The sequence below is a fragment of the Sphaerodactylus townsendi genome, linkage group LG07, assembly GCF_021028975.2.
Source record: "Sphaerodactylus townsendi isolate TG3544 linkage group LG07, MPM_Stown_v2.3, whole genome shotgun sequence".
NCBI lineage: Eukaryota > Metazoa > Chordata > Lepidosauria > Squamata > Sphaerodactylidae > Sphaerodactylus > Sphaerodactylus townsendi.
The window spans coordinates 2,611,813-2,634,427 of NC_059431.1; the positions used below are offsets into that span (position 1 = coordinate 2,611,813).

The 22,615-nt window shown below is 57.9% G+C and overlaps 1 protein-coding gene across 1 annotated transcript; it reads left to right on the plus strand.

The window, feature by feature from the left end:
- Nucleotides 1-3,667: 3,667 nt before the first annotated feature.
- Nucleotides 3,668-21,662, plus strand: TMEM8B (transmembrane protein 8B). Its single transcript, XM_048503590.1, has 13 exons — nucleotides 3,668-3,797; nucleotides 9,127-9,316; nucleotides 11,192-11,399; nucleotides 12,280-12,413; nucleotides 13,227-13,498; nucleotides 13,805-14,151; nucleotides 14,343-14,439; nucleotides 14,629-14,752; nucleotides 15,047-15,189; nucleotides 17,731-17,909; nucleotides 19,691-19,837; nucleotides 20,401-20,517; nucleotides 20,717-21,662. The coding sequence occupies exons 1-13, from the start codon at nucleotides 3,722-3,724 to the stop codon at nucleotides 21,062-21,064; spliced, it is 2,382 nt and encodes a 793-aa protein (XP_048359547.1). The 5' UTR covers nucleotides 3,668-3,721; the 3' UTR covers nucleotides 21,065-21,662.
- Nucleotides 21,663-22,615: the final 953 nt, after the last annotated feature.

The window sequence follows — 22,615 nt, forward strand, 5'->3', positions numbered from 1 at the left end:
CCCAGTGGCGAGTTTCAAGCGGGGGTTCAAGGGAAAGTGCTCTTGTACCAGCTGTTCTCTTTTGCACAAAAAGGTGACAGTATATCAATCCGCTGTTTCCTGGACCGGCTTTGCAGTGGAACGCTCCACAGGGGTCCCGGTCCCAGTCTAGTCCAGTCCAGTCCAGTCCAGTCCGGACAGCATCTCAGCAGCTGCTTCGCTTTGCTTTGCTGGCAAACTTAATATCCCACTCTACCATTTGGGCGGAATTCACAGATTCTTCCGGCCACACAAACCAGGATAGAAAGTGCCACAATCTGAGGAACTCAGAATTCCCTGATCTGCTGCAATCTTGTGGGGTGAGGAGAACCAGCATCTCGGAGTTACACCAGCATAAGGGCTGCTAATGTCAACGCAGGCCCCTGTCAGGCCCCTGCGCCCTCCCGGTTGGGGGCAGTTCTGGAGGCATGGCCACAGTCAATCCGCTAAACCCCTTCCCCCTGGAATGCCGCTGTCAGAGCCAGAGGTGCAAAACAAGGTGCTCATAGACTCCAATTGTCCTGGGAGGGGCCTCGTCTGACCCCGGCCTTCTTCATCCCTTGTGCCGAGTCGGAAGGAGAGCAAGTTCAGCAAGGGGGGGGAGGGACAAAAGTGCCCAGCAGAGAGGAGAGGTGGCTGCAGGAGCATAGCTGGGGTGGGGTGGGGAGGGGATCATGCCCCAGGGGGGCACTTGAGTGGAGACGCCCTGGCTGCCCCCTTGTGAGGTAGGGAATCCAGGTTGAGGGAGGAGGAGGGCAAGGAGGTGCCACTGTTACCATGCCGCCCTGGCATAGCGGAGGGGGGGTGCTTATTCACAGGTATTCCTACCCGCGTGCCAGCCTGAAGTGTGATGCTGGCTTTGCAGGGGCGGGGAGGCCGTTCTCCGGCAACAGCCAGGTCTCCCTGCGAGGAACTTCCAGGACTCTTTTCCTCTTTCTGTTTTCATGCTCTCAGCTTGCTTTCCACAGCAGCACATTTTCAGCTCCACAGCCAAAGGAGAGTGTGCCCTCAACATGAATACAGTAGCCCCGCTGAATAGATACTCATTTCCAGCCACAAAAGGACCCTCAACGACACTGCCTTCCCTAATTATCTTAACCCAGATACTCCCTTCTGTAACCAACGTCTCCCTGTTATCGCGACCTGGACACAGAGATCCAAAAGGGGGTCAGAGCAAAAAGATTCTCTGCTTAATTTAACTTACAGAGTCAAGTATCCCGTTTGTTAACTGATAGGTGCTTGAGCCTAACCGCGAGCTAGCTTGTGTTGGCCACATCCTATGGCAGTTTCCAAGAAGATGTCTGCCTCTCCTGTTCTTTGCAATACTGCTACCGCCCAGGATAAATAGCCAAAATATTTTCCTGAAGTCAAGTTACAGGGCTACACTGGTTCCATGTCAGGCCGCAGAGACTTGTGTAGTTCAGAAGCCTCCACGAGGCTCGCAAAGAACGTAAACATGTGCTTGTGCCAATGTTATATGGTTTCCCTCTTGCCTTTGCCCTCTTTAGATGTAATGAAAGCCCCTTTAGAGCTGAATTTATTATTTGCCCACTGTTCAGGATTTTAGTGTGACTAGGTTCCCCCGTTAGCTTAAGGTTTTGTTATTGTTAATTTAGGAGATTCTAATGTGTTTGTATTAGATTGTGTTCCTTAAAGTGTAAGTTTAAGAATGTTATTTGTGTTTGTCAGTAAAAGCAGTAGCCTGTAGAGGCTGATATTAAGGGACAAGGAAGTTGGCTCTGGAATGCAGCTTAGACCAACACCCAGCTGACTCCTTGGCAAAGACAAAGACCCCCTTTGGGTCTTTGGGGGCAAATCAAATCTGATGGCAGCACCCAGAGGTCCCCAGCCATTGGAAGACGTGCAGGGACCACCATTGGACAATTTGAACTCCCCTTTGTTGCAGGGACGAGGCGCGGGAGCCTCAGGACATAACTGAAGGAAACAGCCATCTGATAAAGGAGATAGCTGGGTGCGGCAACGAGCCCACCTGGACTTTCTGAATGGACATTATCTGCTATCCTTTCAGCACCGTTGCGAGATCTCGTGGGAAGGCGTTTGACAGTGGGATTTCGTAATCCCATTCAAAAATTGTAATTGTATCTTCTTTTTGTATTGTTGTTTTCTTATTGGTGTTTGGTAAGGGACTTGCCCCCTTACCTCCCCTTTCTACCTGCCCCCTTGCCCCTTTAATGTTTAGGAATAAAAGTTCTTGCACTTGTTTGCAAGGCGTGATTCTCCTGCTCGAGCTGTGACCATCACCTCCAAATAAAATCCTTTTGCTTTGAAGAACACCAGCTTCCTGCACCTCATTACGCTGCTGAGCTGAAAATCCACTGAGGGATAAGAGGTTCACAAGCACTTGATTCAATGCCATAAACACACACACACACACACACACACACACACACACCCCTTTCTCTGTGAATATGTGTATACGCTCTCCACCGGGGCGGGGGTTGCTTTCCCAGGGCAACAGCCTTCTTCCTTTGCAAGAGGAATGGGAGCCTTCGAGGGTGGGGGCTGCAAGCCCTGGCAGGAGGAGGGTCCCTCCCTGGGGCGAGGAGCACGAATCTCCTCTCCACTCTTCCCAACTGAGGACCATGACTGCAGGGGGGACCGACCACAGCAGCCCTCCTGGCGGGGGAGGGGCGGCATGCCTGCGGCTGCAGCAGCTCCATAGGCTGTTGCTGTTGCTCAGTCGCCTTTCTAGTCCAGCCGGCCGTTCCTTCTCAGACAGGACAAGCCGCCTGCTTTGCGAAGAATGAAGCCCGCGGCCCGCGCCTTTCTCGCCGCCGAGGCGGGCCAGTCTCTGCTGGGCATGAAAAAACATTAAAAAGGAAAGCAGACACGAGATCAATGAATGACGTGCAAGGCAGCCAAGTAAACAGTCACCTGTGGCAATTCTCTCCCCCCCCCCCACTCTGCCCTTGACTCTTCTCTGAGTCTTCTAGACGCAACCGCTCACCCCCCCTCCCCACCCTCTTCAGTCACCGCAGAGCCAGCTGGCCCAGGGCAGAAGCCCCCCCCCCCCACGGGACGCCTCCGGTCTGACTCTCAGCTGCTCAAATCTCCTCCAGCCATAGCTCAGCATCAGCTGCGGCCGGGTGGGCACCACGCCGAGCAGCGGGAATCAGAAAGGTGGGGCGACTTGGCCCCCCTGAACCCCCCCCGGTCCATGGCCCCTCTCGCCTGCAGCTCTGGCCAGCCCTTCCAGGACATGAGGGGAGGCGCCAGCATGACCCCTCCGGCGGCTTCGCGGGTGGGAGGTCAGCCGAGCCCACTTCCAGGAGGGGTGAGCACCCCTGACCCCGCCGGGGACAGCACCTGACTTCTCCCTCCTGGCCCTGAGGGGTGGGGGAGGTCGCGCAGCGTCCCGCCCCCTCCCCTCCCCTCCCCTCCCCTGAAGGGCGCCGCTTGGGCATCCTGCCGGCCGGTCTTTCCTCTGGAGGCGGGGGCAGCTGCGGAGCGGCGACTGACCGGCAGCTGGCCTGACCAATGAGCCGCGGCTTCCCCGGGCGGCCCGGTGCGGCGGGCCAATGGGGAAGGCGCGGGGGCTCCGGGCGGCAGCTGGGCCTGACGTCATGGCTGCTGGGCAGCAGCAGCTGCTGCTTCTGTCGCTACCGGAGCCGGAGCGCGGTGGCGGCGGCGGCGGCATCTCCGGCAAAGGAGGCGCGGGCCGGCGGCGGGCGCGGGGCGCAGCATGGGCCGGGCGGGCCCGGGGCGGCTCCAGCTGCTGCTCCAGCTGCTCGTCTGGCTGGGCCCGGGACGCTCGGCTGGTGAGTCGCAGGGCCCGGAGGGCGAGCGGGAGGGCGCCCCCACCCTCCAGCACGGCACGGCACGGCACGGCACGGCACGGCACGGCCCCCGGGGAGCTGTCCTCCGAGTGCGGGTGCTGAATGGTTCAAGGCCGGGCCGGGCCTTGGTGGGGCGCGCTGGGCGGGAGCTGTCCTGCTCCCTGGTGCTGAACGTGCGCCCGGCCTGCGCGGAGGAGGGGCGGGCGGGCGGGCGGGCGGGCGGCGTTTCCTGATGCGCGGGAGATGGGGTGGGGTGGGGCGGGGTGGGGGTGGGAGCGGCGCCATCCTGCTCGGTCTCCCTGGCCCGCAGCGCCGGTTTCAAGGACGCCCCTCGCGTTTTCTGCCCGCCGTCCCCGCTCCCCGTGCCCAGGGGCTCCCTTGGTCATGGCCAGGGATGGTTGGGGGAAGGGGGGGTGGACCCCTCCCTCCCAGTCAGCTCTTCCTGCCCACGATTCTCTGCTCTTACTCTGCTCGCGCATATGGTGGGGGGGAGGGGTCCTAGGCCGCTGTCCCGAGGAGCCTACAGAGCAAGGAGAGGCTGAGCCAATCGGGGGGAGGGGGCGGGGCAAGGCAAAGGCCCCACGAAAGAGGGGGCGCCCCTCTGGGTCCTCTTCCTTCCGCATGCGTGGTCAATGCCCTCGGGAGCCTTTTTGGCCGGCGTCTCACCTCTCCCGCTCTGGAAGGCCCCGGGGCTGCCTCTGGGTGGGGGAGGGGGTCTCCTTGCCCGCTTTTGGGCATCTCCCTCCGGCTGCCTTTCGACTTGCCCCCCGCCTCGGAGGGCTGCTTCTGCGGGCGGTGGGAGCGCCAGCCAGGCCTGTCTTCATCGCTCCGGGGGGAGATGGAGCGCTGCCGCCCGCGGCGTCTCTGCATCTTGTCCTGCCCGGCCACGGGGGCTTCCGGCGAGCCAGAACACAGAGGCGGTCCGCTGCGGGAGGGAAATGGCTGACGGGACATTAGCTGCGTTCTCCTGACCTGACAGGGCCGAGGCTGACCGGGCCGCTCTTTGCCTGGGACGTCCAGCTGCCCGCTCGCCTGTCTGCTGGCGCACCGGGGCTTCCAAGCAAGCCCTGGGGGAGGAGGGCAGGGGTTCCTGCGCCTCCCGCGCTGCGGGATGGTGGGTGGCCGGGTCTCCCCAGTGATATGACTGGCAGGCTTGTGTGGAACACCTGGTCAAAATACACCCCTCCTGTCCTCGGTGAAAAATCCTGGACAGACGGATCTCCCTGCTGACCCAGTGGCTGTTAGCTCTACCTGGAATGGCGCAGGAAAGACCAATAACGGAGGGGAACAAGCAAAGGAGCGAGTTTCCTGCATGGGGCCCTCTAGTCAGTCCCCCACTTTCAAGCAGAGTGAACCGCAGAGCAAACAGGCACGTCTAACATGTCTATGGAAAGATGGTAGCCTGGAAGCTTTGATGGTTGTTGGAATCCAAGAAATAGAGACCAATGCAGAGAAGGCCCTGCTACCCTCACCTCTTTAAGGGAAGGAGCCCTTCGTGGGTTTGGCCTCTTCACGAGGCAGGAAAGGATACAGGAGGCCATGTGGGGAAGTTGGTTCTTGTGGGTTTTCCGGGCTGTGTGGCCATGGTCTGGTGGATCTTGTTCCTAACGTTTCGCCTGCATCTGTGGCTGGCATCTTCAGAGGTGTATCACAGAGGGAAGTCTGTTACACAGTGTGTCCAGTGAGAAGGGGAGGATGTGGGGAAGGATGGAGGCTGCAGAAGCCCCTCCCCTGCCAGCCACCTGGTAGTGTGGAGCGTGGCCTTCTTATCTGGCCACTACAGTGATCATTCTTTTGTTCGCAAGCCGCTTGAGAAAAGTTACAAAGGCAATTGCACAAAATGCCGCCATGTGGCCACCATATCCAAGTATGTGTGAGTCGGGCTCAGAAGTTCAGAGAGTGGTCATGTTGGTCTGCAGTAGATCAGCCGGATTAGAGCCCAGGAACAGACCAGCAAGATTTTTTTGAGGGGGGGGGGGGTTTCTAAACTTTCAAGAGTCAAAGTTCCCTTTGTCAGACACCAGATAAAGGAAACTTTGATTCTCAAAAGCTCCTGCCCCACAAAGTGATCTTGGTCTCTACGGTGCTCCTGGGCTCCAGCCTCGCTGCCTTCCTCAAAAGAGGCTCTCTCCCCCTCCCCGCCCCACTTTCTCCGTCTTTTTGTGGACACAATTCTTGCACAAGCAACACAGATTCCTGAGCACTTTGTGGGAGGTAGGAAGTGGCCCCAGATGCATGGAGCTCCTCTTCTCTCTGTGGAATGAGTCTGGGGGGGAGTTCCACATGGCTGCCTGGCAAGAGGTTGAGCCCGTGGTCTTAAGCCCAGCAGTGGCCTCCTGTGAGGCACGGCTTGGTCTATGGAGGCTGGGGGAGAGGGGAGCTGACATGAGTCTGCCTGGACCTTGGGCTGGAGCTGCATCTCAGGGAACCAAAAGGCCAACCCGCAAAGCTCGGACATGTCAGCCTTTCTCCACAGCAGGGGAAGTGTTCCAGCCCCTCGATCACCCGGGCTTTCATTTTCTGCACCTTTTCCAGCTCTGAGACTTCTTGCTTGAGATCTGGCAACCAAACCCGGCACATCGCACTCCACGTGCCGGCAGACAGACCATCAGTTGATGCAGTTTATCCGGGCAATGCTGGCCTTTTTGTTTTCCACCACTTTCTGAGTAGCATTCAGTAACCAAGCTTGCCCCTTTGCTGCTGCTGCACCCAGAGTCCACGCACTCCATCGTCAGTGTATTTGCTGCAGCTTCTCAGATCTGTTTCTTTCTCTCAGATTCCATTGACGAAATCCCTGTCAGCATATATTTAGTTAGAACTTTTGGCCCCAGAGGACATCGCTTGGCACTGAGCCTCATGTGTCACACGAAGAACATCGGAAAAGCCCGGCTGGATGAGACCAAGACCCTGCAGGGTCCAGCCGTCTGCTCACGCAGTGGCTGACCACCAGGTGCCTCCAGGGACCACCCCCCCCAGCAAGTTGCCCTGACCCTGCCTGCATTCCACAGCCCCCGAGACAACAGGCCTGTTCCCCGGCTGCTGCTGGCGAGGAGAGGGGAGCATCCTGACTTGTATGCATTTGGACTAGTAGCCATGGGGAGTCCCATCTCCATGGACACGTCCGCTCCCCTCTTAAAGCCTTCCAAGCTGGCAGCCATCACCACATCCTGGGGCAGGGAGTTCCACAAATGAACTCTGTGTTGTCATGTGAAGAAATACTTGCTTTTTCACATTTATTTCCACTCATCCACTTGAAGAAATCTTTTCGGAGATCCTCACAATCTGTGTTGGTTCTCACCAAACTGAATAACTTTTTGTCATCTCATATTTGGGTGCTCCTTGGCCTCCATTCCACACCTTTTTTTTGGGGGGGGGACCAGTTAAATAGCCCAGGTCCCAGAAGCAGGCCCTGTGGCAGGACGTGTGTTTCCTCTCTTGGCGAGAGCTCTCCATTGGCTCCGACTGCCTGGCTCAGTCAGCAGCTGATCCATGGGAGAACCAGCATGCAAAGCTGTGCAAAAGGTGTGTGTGTTTGTGGGGGGGGGGTAAGACTGGGCGGGCGGGCTGCAGGCGGAGGAAACAGGTCCAGGGCAGAGCTGTTCCCACTGGCATATCTGTCCCATTCTGGCAGCAAATCAAAATTATAATCATGCTACAAGTGGATTTGCTTGCCCGGGAGAGAGTGGAAAGTGAAAGCAGGGCGAGAAGAGATCTTGCCACGGCAGACATTCACCTCCACCATGCAGCAAACACTTTGTGTATAATTGTCAATCTTCAGGAGGCAGTTGAAGGCAGTTATATTTAGGCCTGCATTTGGCATTTACGTGTGGGTTTTTTAATGGTAGTTCTAATTGGAATTTTTAATTGTGACCTTTTATGCATTTTTTATCATTGTTGTTTAAGCTTCCTTGAGTTTCATAAGGCAGGAAACCAAACAAGTAAATAAATAAATAGTTTGATGCTGTCCTACAGTGAGATGGAGAGAAAGATGTTTCCCACAAAGTTATATATTACTACACCTAATTCTGAACTCGGCCCACTAAGAGTGGATCAAAGGGGGAGAGATGCCTGTACAAATCTGGGATGGCACCCAGATTTGCACAAAAATTCCAAACTTGAAAAAAATGTGACACAAATATTTAAAACTTTTTTTCAACAGTGACTTTGCAGAGCAAAATTGATCTGGCAGAGCAGCATCGAGGCCTCTCAGCTGCTATTTTGATAGTTGCTTAGCAACTTCATAAATAGTCAAAGCCAGTGGAAGCAGCTGAAAGATGCTGCTGCCAGGTGTATCAGGAAGAGGAGCAGGTGATGGTGAAAGGAGGAGGTGGCAGCAAGGATGGTTGAGGAGATCCCAGGTGGGCAGGGGAGACTGTGCTGCAAGCAGGTAGGCGGACAGAAAGGCAGGTATAGCCGAACAATCCACTCAGCACCCAAAGCTGAGTGGGAAGAATTAGGACTAAGAAAAGGAAACACTTCTTCACGCAACGTGTGATTGGTGTTTGGAATATGCTGCCACAGGAGGTGGTGATGGCCACTAACCTGGATAGCTTTCAAAGGGGCTTGGACAGATTGATGGAGGAGAAGTCGATCTATGGCTACCAATCTTGATCCTCCTTGATCTCAGATTGCAAATGCCTTAGCAGTCCAGGTGTTCGGGAGCAGCAGCAACCGCAGAAGGCCCTTGCTTTCACATCCTGCATGTGAGCTCCCAAAGGCACCTGGTGGGCCACTGCGAGTAGCAGAGAGCTGGACTAGATGGACTCTGGTCTGATCCAGCTGGCTTGTTCTTATGTTCTTAAAGCTAACTCTCTTGTTACAAAAAACAAGGTTTGATGCTATAAATTTTTTATAATGCTCAAAATTCATACATACAGTGAAAACTCAGTTTTCATCAATAATCCGTCCAAAAACAATCGGCGAAATCCGAAACCGAAAACCGAGGCAATGATTTCCATAGGAAATTAGCAGCGAGGTCATGTGGGCCTGGTGACGAAAGTGGCGAAATCTGGCAAAATCTGAGGCAACCAAGAAAAACCGAGACAAAATTTTCACGAAAAAAATCGACGAAAACCGAAACCGACAATAACCGACATCAACGAAAACTGAGGTTTCACTGAATACACTAGTACGGATCCTCTAACAAGCCCTGACAAAGAAAAATCAGCTATCCACCTTTGTATTTAAACTCACAATTAGCCCCCTGCTTGCAGAGGCCAGGAGGGTCAGGGTTACGGGAGCATCATCGTGTGGCACACAGTCCTTCCTGCAACTCGAACTCAGCCCCACTCTCCTCCTTCTCTCCTTCTAGATGGGCTCTTTGCCACTGACTATTTCACCCGGACACCCCGGAAGCTGAACGCCTTCCGATCCTTCACCAGCATCGAGCTGTTCCATTTCCGCATCCCTGAGGACACGGTGGTGGCAGTTTGGAACCTGATCACCTTCAAAGAGCAGGGCGGCACCTTTGGAGACCAGTGCCCGGACCGAAGCATCACTGTGTGAGTGGGGGGGAGCGAGCGAGTGAGCGACAGGGGGTGGCCAGTGGGACCAGACTCCCTGCTCACAAGGCGCCAGGCGAAGCCTTCTCATATTTGCCTTCTGCTCACGGGTGCCCCTGTCATGGCATGCCCAGGGGTCCCGCCAGCCGCCTCAGAAAGTGGGACTCTGGCTGCAGGACAGGACAGGGCCCTGTCCCAAGACCAACTCCTGAGGCAGCTCTGCTGGTTGCCAACTCGGGGCCACTGCCAAATGGGCCAAGATGGCGTCATTATTTCACATTTGGTGGCCACACGGTTGTGTGTGTGTGTGGGGGGGGGTGTCTCTCAGAGGGGTTTTGAGCAGCCAGAGCCCCTTGAAAGCTGTTCGACCCCAGGCGTGGCCCCTTCCAGCACATAGAAGCTTCTATGGGGGGGGATTCACTTTGCCCACCCCCAAGTCGCCATCTTTCTGGGCATGCCCAGTCTGGAAATTTTGTATAAGTTGCCGTCTCTTGACTGGAACGTTTGCTGCCCTCTCCAGGTCAGCCCCCCCCCCCCCACATTAGCCATTCTTTTGTTCTTCAACAACTAAGCGAGAGAGAGAGAGAGAGAGAGAGAGAGAGAGAGAGAGAGAGAGAGAGAGAGAGAGCTGAAAATCAATATGAACAGCCAAGTATTGAAAAATGAAAATCTCTAAGCAGGAGAACTGCACACAGGACACAAGAACAGGTTGTGTGGGGAGGGCTTGATGCTGAAATGCGGCTGAGTACTGAGCTCCCCTCCCCAAGAGAAAATGGGGAGGATCAAAACTCTCCTCTCGCCAAGACCTGGCCCTCAGCCTCCCTCCCAGATCCTTCCACGGGAGACTCTGGGCAGAGGCATATCAGGGGGAATGGCACCTGGAGACAACCCCTTCTCTGCGGGCCCCTAGTCCCCCCTGCAGTCGGGGGAATGGTTCAGGGGTGCTGAGCACCACCCCTGCTGGCCTGCATGGAGGCTGGGGGCATGGCTCAGAGTTGGGGCTACGCACTGCCGAACCCCACCCCAGCCTCCATGCAAGCTGGCAGGGCCTGGGGAAGGCAAAAGTTGGCCTGCACAGAGACCAGGGGCGGGGCTTGGCAGTGGGCAGCCCCGCCTCTGAGACATGCGGGGGCGGCTGGGGTGCACACCTTTTGATCATGTGTGTGGGGGGATGCCTGGAGCCCCCCCCACGTGACCAAAAGGCATGTGCCTGGGGACATGGGTGTCCCTATAGGCCGTATGCCTCTGCTGTGGGGGATGGGGGATGGGGATGGGGATGGGGAGGCAGGCCTCATGCCAGTCCCCTCCCCCACTTGGTTGGAAGAATTTCTGCCCCACCTTTACCTGGAGATTGGGTGGTGTAGAAAGAGCCAGCGGGCCAACCCATCCCATGGGCGTGGCAACACAGGGAGCCGAGCCCAGTGCTTGAGAGGGCAGCGGGCAGCTGCCAGGTGAAGGGGTGAGGAGGCGGTCCCTCCTTGAAGCCCTCCATGGTCACTGGCCTCGGCCTGTCTCCCTCCTGAAGCCGCACAGAGAAGGAAAACAGGTGCCAGGGTGGTTTGGTGTCCAAAGACAGGACTGCTCTAGATGGGGGGGGGGGGGCTGGGATCTGTTGGGGTGCACTGGAAGTGGGGGGTTCTCCCTCACAGCAGAAGACTGGTGGCCCCGTGCGGGCCTCTTTGAAGCCGATCTCCTTGGCAAGAGAGAGCCCCTCTCCTCTCCTTGGCAAGAGAAGCCCCTCTCCTCTCCTTTGAAGCCCCTCTCCTGGGAATCTCTCCCCGCCTCCATCCGGGGTTTTCTTGTCACTTGTGCCCACAGACAGAGGCGGAGCCCCTGATATGCGCCCAGGCTCACCTCTCTCTCTTCCCTCGGCAGGTATTTCCGCTCAGGGGCCCCTCCGGTCATCAACCCCCTGCTCACCCGCTTCCCCCGGGACACAGCCGTGCCTGGCTCTTTTGCCCTGACGCTCACCTGGACCCTGCCAAATAGGACCACGGGGGTCTTCAACATCACCAGCCCCCTACCTGGCGACTGGTTCCTGGCTGCACACCTGCCCAGAGAGCAGGGCAGGATCTCTGTCAAGGTGAGGGCAACGAAGACTCTCCCTCCCTGGTTGCAGGAATGTGGCGGGCAGTCCACTCAGTGGACGGAGGAGAGGATCAGGGCAGAAGTAAGGCCAGTGTCAGAGGGCCCCAGCAGGGGGGGGGGGTGTGCGCGTGCACACGCGCATGCGCTTCCAGGATCAGGCCCTGTATTTCTGCTTAAACTGTCAAGGTAAAGGGGGAAAAGACCTGGGAAGATCTGCCAGCAGTCCGGGGTGGGGGCTGCATTTGGGGGTCCGGCTGCCAGCACCGGGACTGGGAGAGACCTGGCGACATTGGGGGCGGAGCCTGAGGATCTGTGCAAGGGGGGAGGGACTTCGGCGGCACATGATGTCACACCGTCCACCATCCAAAGCCGAGGGAGCTGATCTCTGTGGCCTGGAGGTCAGCTGTCATCCCAAGAGATCTCTGGGTGGCCCCTGGCGGTTGGCAGCTGTGCTGCAGGGTTACGAGGGCCAACAGTCTGATTGGCTGTAAGGTCACAGAGTCTGGTGCTCCAGTATTACCCCTCCCCCCCACACAGCCAAGAGGTTCCATGCTGTGTTGCCCCCCCAGTTCTGAGAACAGCCCCCCAAACCACCGGAAGGATGCCCACCAGCCCGGCAAGTCTGGAGGAGAAACATGATTGGGGGGCCAAGAGGGACTGAGCGGAGGTCAGGGTGAGGGGGGCTGTGGCAAGTACAGGTGGGGAAGGGGGCGCAAGAGGGGCAGCTGCACGGGGGACCAAGCGCCACGCAGTCAGGGGGAGGTATTGCCTGCTCAGGCCAGCACAGAGGGGGGCAGCAGCCGCCGGTTCTTTCTGCAGGGGGAGGCTGTGAGTCTGGGCCGCCTTCTAAGCACCCTCCTCCCTCCCTGTGGCAGGGCCTTGCGGAGGACTGCCAGTACCTCTTCCAGCCTCAGCTGATTGTCCAGCGCCTGATGGGCCTCGGGGTGCTGAACCCAGGCTATGTGACCGAACACCTGCTGTCCCCCCACAACAGGTCCCTGCTCTACAAGTAAGCGTCAGCAGCATGGAAATGGGGTGTGTGTGTGAGAGAGAGAGAGACAAGAACGTTCTCAAGGGGATTCAAAAGCTACCCCTCCCACCCTCCCCTGCAAGCCAAGGGACAGAGGGTCCCAAAGAAGTCCTCCCTGGGGTCTGAAGAGGGGTTCCTCCCTCCCTTGCCCACCCACCCTCCGCACAGCTTCCGTTGGCTTCGGTGTCACCTACAGCAGCCTTTTGGGGGAACATTAAGGCCCCGAGAGGCCCCTGTTCTTTTTTTAAGAGGGTGGGGGTGCCTTTCAATTCCCCCCTGCTGGTATTGCAGAATGTCAGCCCACTTGGCCCCGCCTAGAGGCCCTCTCTGACCTTTCCCGTGCTGGAGTGTGTGTGTGGGGGGGCGGCATGGGGGGTAGGGTTGGGGGGGTAGGGCAGGCTCAGCTGAAGGGCCAGGTGTCCCCCTGATGGTGAGCAGCAGCAGCGGCATAGGAGGTTAAGAGCTCGTGTATCTAATCTGGAGGAACCGGGTTTGATTCCCAACTCTGCCACCTGAGCTGTGGAGGCTTATCTGGGGAATTCAGATTAGCCTGTGCACTCCCACACACACCAGCTGGGTGACCTTGGGCTAGTCACAGCTCTTCGGAGCTCTCTCAGCCCCACCCACCTCACAGGGTGTTTGTTGTGAGGGGGGAAGGGCAAGGAGATTGTCAGCCCCTTTGAGTCTCCTGCAGGAGAGAAAGGGGGGATATAAATCCAAACTCCTCCTCCTCCTCCTCTTCTTCTTCTTCTTCCTCTTCCTCTTCCTCTTCCTCTTCCTCTCCACCTCCAGGGTCTTCATCCCCAGCTACACATCCCAAGTGCTGGTGCAGCTGTGGAACTGCCGCGGGGCCAACCAGAGTGGGGAGGGCTGCCCACTGTGGCTGAAAGTTCGGGGAAAGGCCCCCCCTCTGCACAACTCCACTGCTGCCGACTGCCGGGAGAGGGCGCCCTGCCGCCTGGTGCTGGACCTCCCCTTCTGGCAGACCTGGTACTACGTGCTACTGGAAAAGGAGCTGGGCGTGGCCGCCAGCCTCAGGTTCCAGCTGGTGGTGCAGCTGAAGGGTGAGTGGGGCAGAGGCACCTGCAGGTGGGAGGAGGAGGAGGAGGAGGAGGAGGAGGAGGCGGCGGCAGGCTAAGAGGCTGAATGGGGGACCCACCAGGGTTAAGGGCCTGGCTTGCCAAGGATGCCCTCGGCCCAAATTTGAAACACCAAAACATTGCTTAAAAAAACAACTCAGCCGCTAAAGCTGCAAGCAGTGAAACATGGCCACCAGCAGGGCAGATGCGAAAGTGGTCCCCTCTGACAGGTGGGGGGAGGGCTGGGGGCCCCCTCTGCCCACATCTCTGACTCCTTCCCTCTGCCTGCAGACTGCTCCCAGACAGGCCTCGGCCGGGCCCTTGTCCAGCTGCCCGGCTCCAGCCTGAACATGCCCCACTCCTTTGGCTCTGCAGGGGGGGTGGCCTGGGCAGACAGCCGGCCCCCCTCCCCTCTAAACAGCTCTTCTGCCCCCACCGCCCTTCCCGCGGCCGGGGAGCACTGCTGGCCCATCCGGCCCACCCTCCGCAATGAGCTGGACACCTTCTCTGTCCACTTCTACATCTTCTTCGGCCCCAACGTCTCGGTCCCCCCTGATCGGCCGGCAACCTTCGCCATCAGCCTCCTGCCTGTGCTGGACAGCGGCAGCAGCCTCAACCTGGAGCTCCGGCTCAATGTGGTGCGTGCTGGGGTGGGGGGCGGGGGGGAGGCCAGAGCAAGAGGGAGAGTCTGGACATGAAGGCCTGCAGGCCGGCCAGCCGAGGGTGTCTGGGAGGGACAGGCCAGGCTACTTGGGGGTGGGCGAGGCACTGGGGGGAAGGGGCCTCTGGGAGAACGCGGCCCCTCCCTGACGGGCTTCTCTTGCTGCAGTCCTCCCTGCGAGGGGAGAATGCCACCGTCTTCGCTTGCTTGAACCACGAGGTGCCCTTGGCTCTGGAAGAGAACTCCTCTGTCACCTGTGAGACAGGTATGGGGCTGCCCCTCCCAGCTCTGTGCTGCCAGCACACTGGAATGTGGAGGCCACACTCGGCTGCGCCTCTTAACCGTGGCTAGTGGCTCTGCAGGGGTGGGGGTGGGGATTGTGCTGGAGGGTGCGTGCGTGTGTGTGCGTGCGTGGCAGGCAGTGGCCAGGTCTCTTTCTGCATTTCCTTGGCAGAGCTACTGGCCGGGTTCCTTCTGTCCATCAATGCCACGGCCCCCATCACCCGCTTGCGGATTCCCTTCCCCCAGACTGGAAGCTGGTACCTGAGCCTGCGCACACTCTGCACCTCTGACCGTGGGTAAGCCCCCCCGCCCCCAGAAGGCTTTTTGCCAGGGTCCGACTCCGGAGAAATAAATCTCAGGAGTCCAAGAAAAAAAGCCTCCCAATGAGGAGACCCCACCGCCCGCCTTCCGGGGCAGCGCCTTCCACGCGAGGAGGCCTCTGCTGCCCCTTCCCCTTCCCCCGTGCCCCCCTGGCCCTCCCAGGCGCTCTCCCTGTGCAGGCGCCCCTCAGTACCCAGAAGGGTTCAGCGAGAGGGGCCTCCATCCCCCCCCGGGCTCTGCCCAGCTTCCTGCCTCCTCTTCTCAACTAGGCTGGAGCCCTGCGGGAACGTGACTGCGGAGGTGTACCTGCGGACTTACCTCTCACCCTGCATTGACGAGTGTGGCCCCTACGGGCAGTGCAAGCTCCTGCGCACCAACAACTACCTGTACGCTGCCTGCGAGTGCAAAGCGGGTGAGCGGGGTGTGTGTGTGAGCTCGTGGCAGGGGGGCCACTGGGGGCTGTGGGAAAGGCCCTCTGCCTGCCTTCTGTGGGGCTGGCTGCCCTCTGGGGCATCCTGGGCTGAGTCACACATAACAAAGTCCACCTGGAGGCCGAGAGGTCACTGTGAGCGTCCTATCCAGGGAACTGATTTCCAGACGCACTGGGGCCCAACTGGGATTAGGGCCAGGGGGCTCCTGCAGAAGGAGAAGGAGGCTGTGCCCTGACCTGAATGGAAAAGGCCCCCGCGGAGGGGGAGTCGACAGGCGCAGTTGGCCACGCTGAGCAGGCCCACTTCCGGTGCAGAATGAGTGCCGGTATGCAAATGAGCATTTAGGCGTCAATGGATTTGGACGCATCTTCGAGGCAGCCATTCATAATGAGCGAGGGGGAGGGGGAGGGGCAGCCTCACCTTCATCAGGCAGCCAATATATGAAATGGTGATCTGGGAACAGACTGGCTGAGTGTGAGATGAAGTAATAAAAGGAGATAAATGAAGTAATGAAAGGAGAATGTTATTTATTCTTCTATGTATTGGTCTTGGGTGCTGCCCTTCCCCAGGGGCTCAGGGCAGCTCACAACATTTCCAAAATCATTTAAAATATCAATATGAGACATTTTAAAACAACATAAATACATTTAAAATATTTAGATCATTTAAAACATTTACATTTTTAAAAAGCCTTCTAATTTTATGGCACCGTGAGAGCAGAATGCGGGGGGCAGGGAAGCCAGACGGGTGGAAACAGGCTCCGGGTGGAAACAGGCTCCGTCTTGCAGGACCTGCGGAACTGCTTGAGGTCCTTTTCAGGGCCGTGGTCATTCCTCAGCCGGAGCGTTCCACCAGGTTGGGGCCAGGCAGGGCCAAAACAGCCCTGGCCCTGGTTGAGGCCAGCCAGAAATGGGCAGCGGGGGGGTGGGTGGGTCTGGCTTTACCTTTCTACGTGGGCAGGCTGAGACTTGCTGAGAATCTGCCAAATAATTGATCAAAGCAACACAACCAGCCTCAAAGATCATGTATGTTGGCTCCACCGCCTGAAGACAGGGAATCATCACTGGATCACACAACAGCTGGAGAAAGCGGAGAGGCTCACCTGCTTGGGCCCGACAGAATGATCTCCCAGAATGGAGGTGCAGAGGCAGATGTCAGGAGGGAAGACTGGGAAGGCTTCAGCCGTTTTTCGGAGAAGGAACAAGATCTGGTGCTCACCAACCGTTGCCCTCAAGACCAAGCTCCGCCTATTCACCTCCATTGTGATCCCGGCAGCCATTCATGTTAGTGAGACCCGGAAGGCATCACCAAGTATCAACAACAGGCTCGACGTCTTCCAACAGAAGTCCCTACGCCGAATCCTGAAGATCCTGAAGATCCAATATTATGACCGCATCACTAGCAAAGAGGGGCTCCGAAGGGGCAGCATGAGCAAACTCCACACCGTCGTTGCACACAGAAGACTTTGACTGGCTGGCCACATCCTTTGCATGGAGAATGGTTGGACCCCACAGACGGCAATGAGGTGGATATCTCCTGATGCCAAACGACAACAAGGAGGCCCCTGAAACACCTGGAGAACATTCGACCAAGACCTGAAGGCTCTGAATATGGCACCGGAAGAGGCTGAAACACTCGCCCTAGACTGGAAATGCTGGAGAGCGCTTGTTGCCCAATCGGCTACTTAGCATGATGGATTTGATGATGATGATGATGATGATTATTATTATTATTATTACTAGCCAAGAAAAAAGCCTTTGAAGTTGACTTTGTTGTGGGTTTTCCGGGGGGCTGTGTGGCCATGGTCTGGTAGATCTTGTTCCTAACGTTTCACCTGCATCTGTGGCTGGCGTCTTCAGAGGTGTATCACAGAGAGAAGTCTGTTACAAAGTGTGTAACAAACTTTTCTCTGTGATAGACCTCTGAAGACACCAGCCACAGATGCAGGTGAAATGTTAGGAACAACATCTATCAGACCGTGGCCATGAAAGCCTTTGACAATACATTTCCAACTTAATTGAAGATGATCTGTTTGCTCTAGATCCATCGGTCTTTTACTACACCTGCCTTTCTCAGAAGGGCTCTGAGTTGCCTCTGGGGCTCTTTCAGGTCAGGGGGAGGGGGAGGAGAGACGGAACTTCGTCTCTACACGTACAGGAGTTCCAATCCAACCTGGGCCCCCCAATGCAAGTGGCCAGCACAGGCTCAGCCACCCTCTCTGCCGGGAGCCCAGGTGTCCACCTCTTGGGTTTGGCAACGTGTGACTCAGGGCTGGCTCTTAGCATCACAGCCAGACTCTGGGCAGTGCCCTGGTGGGAGTGTGCCAGCCCCCCTCCTTCCCAGGGCATCCAGACTCTGTGTGGACAGCCTCCAGGGAGCAGCCTCTTCCTTTGCCTGGCTGAGGCCACGGAGGAGAAGCTTTGCACTGTGGCCCCACCAGGGGCAGCTGCAGAAGGCCTGCCAGTGGGGGGGGGGCAAGCCCAGGGGTTCCCGCCCTAACTCCTGCTGCTCTCTGCCGACAGGCTGGAGTGGCTGGGGCTGCACGGACAACGCCGCAGCCTTCTCCTACGGGTTCCAGCTGCTCTCCACGCTGCTCCTCTGCCTGAGCAACCTCATGTTCCTTCCCCCGGTGGTCATAGCTATACGGAGCAACTACCTCCTGGAAGCCACCGTCTACATCTTCACCATGTTCTTCTCCACGGTGAGTGAGGGTGGGGCTCCCTCTAGCAACCGACCCTCTGCCTGCCCGGTCCCAGGAGCCCCTGGAAGCCCAAAGGCAGAGAGTGAGGGGCAGCTCTCCCTGGGAACTTTTGCACCAGGCGGGTCTTGGCCTGGAAAAGCTGTGCGAAGAAGGCCCTGCCGTGGCCCCCTTTCTGAGTTCAGCCGTAAGGAGGCTGGCGTGAGGGGAGACCCACAGCCCCAGAGATGGGGAGGGAGGGGTGGGTAGCGTGTTGGCCAAGTTTGCAGATGATACCAAATTATGTAGGGTGGTGAGAACCACAAAGGATTGCGAAGAGCTCCAAGCGGACCTTGATAAATTAGGTGAGTGGGCTCAGAAATGGCAAATGCAGTTCAATGTAGCAAAATGTAAAGTGATGCACATAGGGGCAAAAAATCCAAACTTCACATACACGCTACAGGGGTCAGTGCTATCAGTCACAGACCAGGAAAGGGATTTCTAGGCGCCTTAGTTGATAGTTCCATGGGGATGTCAACTCAATGCATGGCAGCTGTGAAAAAGGCAAACTCTATGCTGGGGATCATTAGAAAAGGAATTGATACAAACTGCAAAGATTACCGCGCCCTTATATAAAGCAGTGGTGCGACCGCACTTGGAGTACTCAGTGTCCAGTCTCTAATACCGCATCTCAAAAAAAGGATATTGAGGGAGATAGAAAAAAGTGCAGAGAAGGGCAACAAGGATGATTGAGGGACTGGAGCACCTTCCCGAGGAGGAGTAAGGCTGCAGCGTTTGGGACTCTTCTAGTTTGGAGAGGAGGCGGCTGAGGGGGGATAAGGATTGAAGTCTACAACATTATGCATGGGGTCCACAATGTCAACAGACAGAATTTTTTCTCTCTTTCTAACAATACTCGAACCAGGGGGCACTCATTGAAATTGCTGCTTGTGAGAATTAGGACTAATAAAAGGAAACACCTCTTCAACAGCAACGTGCAGATTGGTGTTTGGAATATGCTGCCACAGGAGGTGGTGGCATGGCCAACAACCTGGATAGCTTTAAAAGGGGCTTGGACAGATTTATGGAGGAGAAGTCGATTTATGGCTACCAATCTTGATCCTCTTTGATCTGAGATTGCAAATGCCTTAACAGACCAGGTGATCGGGAGCAACAGCCGCAGAAGGCCATTGCGTTCACATCCTACATGTGAGCTCCCAAAGGCACCTGGTGGGCCACTGCGAGTAGCAGAGAGCTGGACTAGATGGACTTTGGTCTGATCCAGCTGGCTTGTTCTTATGTTCTTATGAAGTCAGACTGGGAATTCGAATTTAAGGGCTGGAGCCAAGAGAGAGAGATCGGACGTGAATTCCATCATGAGGACAAGAGTAGCTTTACAACCAGACACGCAAAGTCAGCTTGCAGAGAAGTTGCCTGAAGTCCAAGTGAAAACGGATCTTGGAACAAGGTTACTGTCTGACAAAACCTGTTAAGAATGGCCAGTTAAGATGTCTAGGAAGCTGGTCCTGCAGGGCTTTCCAAACTCATCAAGAAATATAAACACTTCGTGTAATTCTGGCTTACAGATATTGTCGTGACAAAGGAAATCCAAAGCCAAGATGGCAGGAGGTGTTTTAATTTGTTAATGAGTTTGGATCCAGCACTCTCATCGTTTTGTGGGGTGGGGAGAAGAACAGTGACTTCAGAGCTGTGAATCCTGAGATGTTTGGGAGGGGGTCGGGGGTCAGTGGGGCACAGGGAGGGCCACTCTGCCACCGCTAACCCCTCCTCCGGACTCCCACCAGTTCTACCACGCCTGTGACCAGCCCGGCATCGTGGTCTTCTGCATCATGGACTATGACGTGCTGCAGTTCTGTGACTTCCTGGGCTCCCTCATGTCTGTCTGGGTCACGGTGATCGCCATGGCCCGGCTCCAGCCTGTGGTCAAGCAGGTACAGGTGGCCCCCTGGGGAGGGCGCTGGGATGTCAGGTGGAGAATGGCCACGGTCATGCACACCTGTTGTGGGGCCAGCCGGGCCACTGAGGGGACTCGGAGCTCTCTGCTGGAGGGGTCTGTGATACCCAGACGGCCTCACCGGGTTGCCTGTGTGGGACTCCCTCAGAAGAACTGGTGCAAGTCTGGGTGAGCCACAGCTGGGAGAGGGGAAGGGAGAGCGGGGGCTGTGTGGGGCAGGGGCCCTGGGGGGCATGTTGAGAGGGAGCTCCATAGAAAGCTGGGTGCTGCTTCAGGGCTGCGGCAGCGAGAGGCCTGCTGCCTGAGCACCTCCTCCGGCCCCCAGCCCTGTGCAGGATGTCATGGATTTGGGAAGCAGGCAGCCGCCAGTCGTCGTCCCAGAGGAGATGGGCACTGAATCTCAGACCTTTTTCGGGGGGGGGGGTGTGTGTGACTTTAACTCCCACCCCATTTTAGTGTTTATTTTCAAAATGGGTGGTGACTGGATGAAGGAGCTGGGAGGGGCGCTCTGGCTCACACACTCCCTCCCCTTCTGGGCAGGTGCTGTACCTGTTGGGGGCCATGCTGCTCTCCATGGCGCTGCAGCTGGATCGGCACGGCCTCTGGAACCTCCTGGGACCCAGCCTCTTCGCCTTGGGGATCATGGCCATCGCCTGGGTAAGGACCAGCGGCTCTGGGCACCCCTCCCCCTCCACTGTGAAAGACAGAAGCCTGGTCCCCCTCCCCCCACTCAGACAAGAGTCCCTCCCTATTTTGTCCCCTGTGAGATAGGTCAGGCCCCGTCTGTGTCACAATGGCAGAGCATGGTCTGACTCGCTAGCCATTGCCTCTCCTCTCGCTCTCCTTTCTCCTGCAGACGGCACGGAGCATCCGCCGGAGACACTGCTACCCGCCTACCTGGCAGCGCTGGACCTTCTACCTGCTCCCCGGAGCCCTGATCGCGGCCTCGGCCGTGCTGCTCTACGCCTTCGTGGAGACCGAGGAGAACTACTTCTACATCCACAGCATCTGGCACATGCTCATTGCCGGCAGCGTGGGCTTCCTGCTGCCGCCGCAGGCCAAGGCCGAGCCCGAGGATTTTGCGGGGCCGCTGCCTCGCCGGAAAGGCTGCGGCTACCAGCTCTGCATCAACGAGCAGGAGGAGTTGGGACTGGTGGACCCGAGCGCCGGGGGGGCCTCTGTCACCAGCGTCTGCACCAGCTGATAGGGGCTCAGGACGGACTCCGGGGAGCGGAGCCCCACAGCCAGAGACAAGCCCCTCCCCCCAGCCACCACTCGTTGCGTCCCCCCAGCCAGCGGAGCCTTTGCCCAGCCGCCGACTCCCTCGTCTGCCCCCACGGAAAGGGAGCTCCGTGCAGGATGGGGCTCTGGACTGCGGCCCAGGCATCGAGCACAGACCCTCACGAGGCGGCCCCGAGGCAGCCCTGACTGCACCCCCTGCTGCAGGGCCTCTCCGTGCCCCAGCCCACCCTCCGGCAGGCCAGGCGCACTGGGAGATCCTTGGGACCCATCCGGCCTGAGCAGCAAGGAGCAGAGGGACACGCTCCAGAGTGCTGAAGGGCAGGGCCCCGTGGGCGGGCTCTGGGGTGCTCCAGGGCTTGCCGGTGGGGCAGGAGTTGGGCCTTGGGGGGCCTCCCTCGCAGGAGCATGCAGAGCACTCTTGATGCTGCTTGGGGCCCTGCAGTGTAGAACACTCATTGGGTTGCATGGCTGGGCTGCCTCTCTCCTTGCTTGGGACTCTTGCTGCAGCTCTGGATATGGGGGCCATTTCTCCCCTTTGCCAAATAACCAAGTCCAGAGAAGTTTGCCCCCCTGTTGGCTGATTCTGTGTGGAGGGGGGGGGGAGTGGAAAGAGCGGCATCTCAGATTTCAGGGGTGGGGGGGACTCCACTCGACAGCAAAGGGACACTGGGAGCCACGGGGCCTGCAGGCTTTTCCTTGGGTCCGCATCGCAGCAGAGCCCCCTGCCGAGTCTCAAAGGACCGGCTTCCTTTTCCCACCCTCCAGTCGCTGGTGTGTGGGAGGAGCCTGCCCCCACCCCCGGATTGCTGGGTGCCTCCTTGTGGCTAGCAAGGCACCCACCGCCTGAGGCATGTGCTTGCACTGGCCCCAACCAAGCCGTAGCCCTTGGCTTCCTTCGGCCCGCCTTGCTCTCCCTCTGCCGTGCCAACCGTCTTAGCCAGAGGAGGGAGGTGAGGAGGACGAGCCCAGGGCAGCCGGCAAGGAAGGAGGGCAAGGAAGCGAGGGAGGATCCCTGGGGCTCCCCAGCCTGCTCACGGCCCGGAGTCACCACCACACAGGTGTCTCTCTGCCTTCGGAGAAGGGGAGGGGAAGGTCCCTATCCAGGCCCTCAGAGCAGAGGGGCTCGGAACACCCCTCTGTTTGAAGCTCAGCCGGGGTCCTCTTTGCAGGGAAGGGTGGGGGTGCCTGCATTGGGACTCCCAGCGGGCCTTGCACCGTCTTCAAGTCGAGACATTTGTGGATATTGAGGGAGCAGAAGGAGCTCAGCTGGGCCCCGATCCCTCCGAAGCTGCCATTTCCTGCAGGGGAATCTTGTCTCCTCTGACTGGCTGGGGTTCTCCAGAGTCTCTGATGGAGTCTCTGGTCTTTCCCATGAAGTGGTACGGCTGCTGGGAATGCATTCTGGGACCTTCTGCATGCTTGGCAGATGCCTGACCCCAGAGTCACCGAGGCCCACTCCCCGTTCTGCTCCCTCAGAGAGCTTCCATGCAGCGGCTCTCCTCCTCCTCCGCCA

What these genes read in the sequence shown, in the direction of transcription:
- TMEM8B (XM_048503590.1), top strand. Translation starts at nt 3,722, where the DNA reads ATGGGCCGGGCGGGCCCGGGGCGGCTCCAGCTGCTGCTCCAGCTGCTC. An exon ending in GCTGGTGGTGCAGCTGAAGG is followed by an intron (nt 13,499 to 13,804) that starts GTGAGTGGGGCA and finishes CTCTGCCTGCAG; the next exon opens with ACTGCTCCCAGACAGGCCTC. An exon ending in TGGAGCTCCGGCTCAATGTG is followed by an intron (nt 14,152 to 14,342) that starts GTGCGTGCTGGG and finishes CTCTTGCTGCAG; the next exon opens with TCCTCCCTGCGAGGGGAGAA.